Source organism: Merops nubicus, unplaced genomic scaffold (genome assembly GCF_000691845.1).
Source record: "Merops nubicus isolate BGI_N331 unplaced genomic scaffold, ASM69184v1 scaffold17226, whole genome shotgun sequence".
Lineage (NCBI taxonomy): Eukaryota > Metazoa > Chordata > Aves > Coraciiformes > Meropidae > Merops > Merops nubicus.
This window is the reverse complement of record NW_008614509.1, coordinates 534-6824: the sequence shown is the minus strand read 5'-3', so window position 1 is coordinate 6824 and position 6291 is coordinate 534. Positions and strand designations below refer to the sequence as shown.

Below are 6291 nucleotides of genomic sequence, written 5' to 3'. Positions count from 1 at the left end.
ACTCAGGGGCCCAGCCTCTGCGTTGGCAGCCAGGATGTGGCTCCTGGCACCTCTGGCCAGGAAACCAGCTGAGATTTTGCCCAAAGATTGGCTCAGCCCACCCATGGCATTTCTACCAAAGAGGATTTCCTCATGCCTGGCTGTGCCTGGCCTCTCTGAAGGGATGCCCAAGGCCACAGCTATCAGAGACACGCTGTTCCTTGACACATGCCAGGGGGTGGCAGGCGGCCAGCTCTATCTTTAACCTTGCTCAGTGCCTGGGAGGTGCAGCCAGGCTCTTTGGGGCAGCATCCTGCCCCAGGTGCCCCCAACCCCTTGGGCTGGGCACCAGCACCCCCATCCTCACCAGCTGAGCCCCAGCTTGCCCAAAAGCAGAGGAAAACCCACCCCCGTGGGCAGCCCTCGAGAGAGGCCGACTCCTTCCCGTCCCCACCACTCACCAAAGAAAACTTGTTCACTTGCACGTAGAGAGCCTCCAGCTCCTCCTCAGACACCACCGTGTCCCCTCGGGCCCCCTGGGTGAGCCGTTTGTAGGCCTGCAGGTAGGAGTGGAGCCACTGCAGCTGGGTCTCCTTGCTGGGGTAGAGCCGATAGTCCACCTCCTTCACGCCTGCGAGGGGAGCTGGGGTCAGTGATGCACCAAAGAAAACTTGTTCACTTGCACGTAGAGAGCCTCCAGCTCCTCCTCAGACACCACCGTGTCCCCTCGGGCCCCCTGGGTGAGCCGTTTGTAGGCCTGCAGGTAGGAGTGGAGCCACTGCAGCTGGGTCTCCTTGCTGGGGTAGAGCCGATAGTCCACCTCCTTCACGCCTGCGAGGGGAGCTGGGGTCAGTGATGCCCACGGGGCACGAGGGCTCCAGGCCAGAGCCACTGGGCTGTCCCCAGACACCTCTGGGTGAGCGAAACCCCTGTGGGGCTCCAGATGTGCCCCAGTTGGGGCTCATCCTGCTGGCTCGGGGCACCCACGCAGCTCTCACCCAGGTAAGAGCCAGGCTTGGGTGGGCATGGCAGCAACCAAGCTAATCCCAAACAGGAGCTGCCCCATTTCCCACCATGGGACTGGAGAATCCAGCTGCCTCCTCCATCCCCAGAGGTGGGGAGACCCCGGGGGCAGCCTCTGCAGCCTGGGGAGGGACCTTGGGTGCAAACTCACCTGCAAACTCATTGAAGTGGTTTCCAATGTCGAAAGCCTGGTAGTTGTAACCAGTGTACTCGTAGTCTATGAAACGAACACATTCTGTGGAGGCAAAAGCAAGGAGGGGCTGTGACTGGGGCTGGAGATGGAGCTGCCAGCCCCAAAATGGAGCTGCTGGCCCCTGGGGAGGGGGAGGAGGGACAGAGCTGCTGCCACCAACCTCGCGGGCGGTCGTAGATGATGTTCTTGCAGAGCAGGTCGTTGTGGCACAGCACCACGGGGGACCCCAGCTGGGAGAGGGTGTCCTTCATCCAGGCCAGCTCCTGTTCCAGCATCTCCAGGCTGGGAACGTCCTGCTGGAGGCTGGGGAAGGGGAGGGGAAGGGAGGGAATCAACCCTGCTCACAGGGAACCTCCCTCGGTGCCTCTGCTTCTCTCGGTGTATTTTCTAATTGAAGTCTTCAGTGGCTAACGAGGCTGGTTTTGGCTTGGATATCCTTGGGTGTGCTGCCTGGGACCCAGGGAGCCTGGCAGGTGCTGTGGTGCAGCCTCAGCCCTTCCCTTCTCCCCACTGACACCCACATCCACCCCCCAAATTCACCCATCCACCCAGCAAGCCCCCCCAGAGCACCCAACTAATCCCCAGGCAACAGGGATTATTTTCTTTGGACTCTGCCAGGGCACGTCCCCTCTCAGTAACCTCAGAAGTTCCAGTTCCAAGAAGAGAGCTGGTTAATGATTAATTAATTGGCTGCATTGAAGGTGTGGGCTTGGGTAAAGTCTGCCTGCAGCAGAGAGAGGGCTGAGAAAACCCCACGTCTTGCCCCTGCTGCTCAGGGACCAGGTTAATTATTCGCCTGCCTTCAGGTTCATTCACCTCCACCACCTCTTGGGGCTGCCCAAATCCTTCACAGACATCCCAGCACTCACCTGCTGTGAACTCAGTCTCCCAAAAATGGGATGAACTGAAGTGGGAACTGGCTACTTCAATCTATAGTGGGTTTCTAGCACCCCCTCCAGCATCAGCTCGGCCTTGCTGCTCAGATCCCCACCATAAGAAGGGCTTGAGCATCAGTTTATGCTAAGGAGGGCTTAAAATGCAGGTGAGATGTGCAGGGAGGAGGAGGAGGGTGATTATTAGGGCAGGTGGGAGCCTCTGGCTCAGGTCGGATCCTGCCTGGGTGCTGCAGAGGCACAACCCAGAGCTGTCTCTGCTCCAAGCCAGCTCCCAGGAGGACGGGTGCCAATGGGTGCAGAGAGATGCCTCCATCCCATCTGCTCCTGGGGGCTTGGCCACGAGTTTGGTCATGGAGAGACAACAATCCAGAAGTGGCCACGTGGCCAGTTCCAGCCCTGAGACCCCCATCCCCAAAATCCCAGACACCCAGAGAAGCTTTACCTGGGAACTGGGGCTCTTCCCCCAGTCCCGTACTGGGAAGACTTAGAGACGGGTGGGCAGCGGATGCCCAAGGCAGAGCCTGGCTCTTTGGGATCCCTCTGCCTTTACCTGGGGTTGGATACCTTTGGGCTGAGCTCCGTCTTCACGAGGGTGAGGTATTTGTGCAGCTTCTGCCAGAGGATGGGCTTGGGGAGGCTCCTGTTGGCGTGGATGGCGTGTACCCGGGCCATCTCCTGGGCCACCAGCCTGCAAGGAAACCCAATGCAGGGGTGAGAGGTGGCTCTGCAGCAAGTTCTCCTCAAAACCAGCCCTGAGACCTCTCAGGTTTAAAAACACAGGGTCAGCCCAGCTGAAACTTCCATCTGCTTCAGCTCTGAGCCTCTGGAGCATCTCAAGCCCCTCTTTGGGTCCAAAGTGGCATTCACCTCTCCTGGCAAGCTCAGCTACAAGACACAGTTCTCACAAAATCTCTATCCACCAAAAAAAATGACACTTTAAAGACACAGCCACAAACCTGGCTGAGTTTGGTCCATTTACCCCCCAGGACCACCCAGGGTTGGGCCCATCAGCAATGCCCTGGAGCAAAAGCAGCGAGGGGGGAGATCTGGAACCACAGAGCCAAGCCCTGGTACCCCACTGCTGCCCCCCAGACCCACAGCCCCGAGGTGTGGGGGTCCCAGGCACCTGAAGATGTGGGGGTCCCGCACGTGGTCGGGCCCCAGGGCGATGCCAGGCAGGAACTGGTAGCAGAGCCCGTTCTGGAAGGCGCAGTAGAGGTCGGGGGCACAGCCGTGGGCACGCAGCACCTGGAAGCTCCTCAGCTCTGTCTCCCTGTCCACGAACAGCTCCGTCTTCCTGCCATAGACCCGCACCAGCACCGCGTCTGCCATGCCCTCATCTGTGTAGCAGGCCACGAGCTTGTTGGTGATGCCATCTGTGAAGAGCTGGAGGGGGAGAAGGGTGGCAGAGGTGTTGCCTGTACATCCCTGCTGTGCCAGCCGGGCATGGGAGAACCCCCTGCCCACTGGCAGAACACAGGGAGGAAGCGACGTGGCCGAGGCAAAGGAGCACGAAGCAGCGGTGCCCACAGCAGCCACGGGCATCCCACGGTGGGTGGCACGAGCTGGCAAAGCCTCGAGGCTCACACGTGTATCAGGACTCTGCAGCAGGCTCCAGCTGCACCTCCAGCTGGGGGTTTGGGTGGAAATCCTGCTATTTTTCACCTGGAAGCTCAGAAATAGCTCGGGCCAGATGTGCCACCAGCACGCTTGGCACCCGCGCGGCCCCGGGAAGCGCTCCCAAAACATCGGCGTAAATCTTTTGGCATAAAACAAGGAAAAAAACCAGCAAAAGCAGCAAACAAGCTGGAGCAAACACCACCCCCCCATCCCCTCCTCCCGACCCTCCCCGCGGGGCCGGGTCGCTGATAGGCAGGGACGTCTCTGCTGGGGACATCTCATGTCATTGCTCTGATGGCTCCTCACAGATGGAAAGAGAGTTTTGTTCTCCGGCCGCTCCCCCTTGGCCGCCTGCCCGTGCACATGCCAGGCTCCTTCCTGAGCTCTGAGGGGATCGGGGCTCCCTCACCCCACGGGGAACCCCCACCCCACTGTGCCCCCCGCCTGTGGGGTGCTCAGCACCACGCGGTTCCAGCTCAGCCCCGAGGGAAACCGAGGGAATCCAGGGGATTCCTTCCTCCCCTGCAGCTCGGGGTAGGTGTGATGCTGGTGGGGCAGGAGGGGGGCGAGGGCACGTGTGCCAGCAGCAGTGGTGCTCGGGGGTGGGACAGCTAATTTTAGACATCCCACTCGGCAACTCACGCTCCTATATAGGGTGCCTATATATAGGGCTCCCCGTGCAGCCTCCCGAGGGGAACTGGGAGCACTGGCAGGAGACACCCCGAGTTAGACGGTGCCAACAGCCCTCGCTGCACAGCTGGCTGGTGCTGGAGTCAGGCTGAGCACAACAAACCAGCCACCACATTCCCTGGCTGCAGCTGGGGCAGGCTGAACCTTCTCAAGCAACCGAGCTGCTTTGCCCAGAGTAGATAATCTGTGTTTTCACCATGGTGCCACGCTCAGCAATCCTCTCCTTGTCCTGCCGAGCCCCAGGGGCTGGAAATTCAGCAAGCAAAAGGTGTCATGACCCATCCACGAGGAAAACGTTGCACCCTGAGGCTGCTGCCCTCAAACTGCCACAGGTGAACATCTCCACGTGGAGATGCCCAGTGCCATCTCCCCTCTGAAGTCCTCACACTGCTTTGTTTTGCTGCTCAGCAGCCTGATCGGCCCTTTCCAGTGGGTTTAATGGGATTACTGAGCCTTATCCCCCCCTGAAATTCCAGGCCACTAACTTTGGAGACTGGCACGTGGTTTGTCAGGAAGCTGCACACACGGGCTCGCCTGGTGCAAAGGTGGCAGCTCCTCCAGCTCCCAAGGAACATGCACAGACACTGGGCAAATGCCCAGTGCCATTTTTATGGGTCCAAGGTGCAATCAGCTCTCAGCAGGGCCACGGCGCTGTTACCAGCCCAAATCCTTCCCTGCTGCAGAGGTGTGAGAGCAAGGCTGGGGGGAAAATGAGCGTGACCCCACACCAGGAGCTGTGGCAGCTAAATGCAAAGCGAGACCCAAACCCTGGGCAAAGGTGCTGAAGCAAAGCAGCTCCAGCCAACCCCCTCGACATCCCCAAAGCGCCACCTCCCCACGCAGGCACCCCCAGCCCGAGAGGCAGCAGGGGTTGGACTGCAAAAGGGCAGCTTGTTGGCAAAATTAGGCTAAAAACAAGTTCAGTCACTCTGGAGTCCGAGTCGGCTCCAAGTCGCTGCTGCTGCTCTCTGTCTCAGTGGCCGAGGGCTGGAGGAGCTGCCCTGGCAGCGTGGCTGCCTGACTCACAGACACCTCCTGTGCACCCAGGAGATGCTGTCAGAGCTCAGAGGATGAGGAGCAGGAGCCCTGGAAACCTGGCACAACCCAGAGCACAGCGGGGGCTGGAGACCCCAGCCGGAGGAGGGCAGGGAGGGGATGCCAAGCACCCAGCCCCTCACTCCCCAGCTTCCACACCCCAGCACCAGGAGATTTTACTGGTGTCACGGGCACAGCCTGGGGACAGGCAGCTGTGCCCTGGCACCGTGCAGCAAGGTGGTGTGAACTGGGCACCCCTCCAGTGCGGGGAGGAAAAGGAACAGGGACATTAATGGGAACCAGCTGGAGACCAGTGCACTGCTCCAGTCCCCTCCCCAACAGCTCTGGCAATCACAGCTAAGGGAAATGCAACTGCAGGTTTCCCCCCAAACTCCTAGGGTTTTTTTTTTTTTGGTTTAATTTTAATTAAAAACACACACAAGCTGCTGTTGAACGCTGACCCCCCCCTCCAGTGCCTGTAGTGAGCCTGGAGAGCAGCAAGCTGGGCTCCTCCTCAACCGACCATCCCCAGCAAGGTCTTTGCTGGGTGCAAACACTTCCTGCCCCTACAACTCCACGCTCCGAGGAGCTCCAGCTCCCAGTTTCCTGCCTATCTGCCCTTTCATATGTATTTTCCTGCAGCTTCTTGTATTTAATTACACTTGGCTATTAATACCTTTTTAATGACACTCCAGGCACACGGGAAGCATGTGCCTTCAGAGGACACACATACACACGTGCAGAGGTTCAAGTGCACCCAGCTCCACCATCTCCACCCTCCCGTGCCCATCTCCAAGGAGCCCGGGGAGGGCACAGGCACCGCCAGCCTCACTCTTCCAGCCCTGGCACCGCGGG

General features: G+C 59.6%; 1 protein-coding gene across 1 annotated transcript in view; it reads right to left on the bottom strand.

The window, feature by feature from the left end:
- ETNK2 (ethanolamine kinase 2) overlaps positions 1-3477 on the bottom strand; it is a gene marked incomplete at its 5' end in the record, with an annotated part of 4082 nt that extends 605 nt beyond the window's left edge. The window contains 5 exons of the mRNA XM_008942264.1: positions 641-810; positions 1154-1237; positions 1356-1498; positions 2642-2779; positions 3218-3477. Of these exons, the coding sequence (XP_008940512.1) occupies positions 641-810; positions 1154-1237; positions 1356-1498; positions 2642-2779; positions 3218-3477 (795 nt within the window). The remainder of the gene's footprint in view (positions 1-640; positions 811-1153; positions 1238-1355; positions 1499-2641; positions 2780-3217) is intronic.
- Between the last annotated feature and the right edge of the window lie 2814 nt (positions 3478-6291).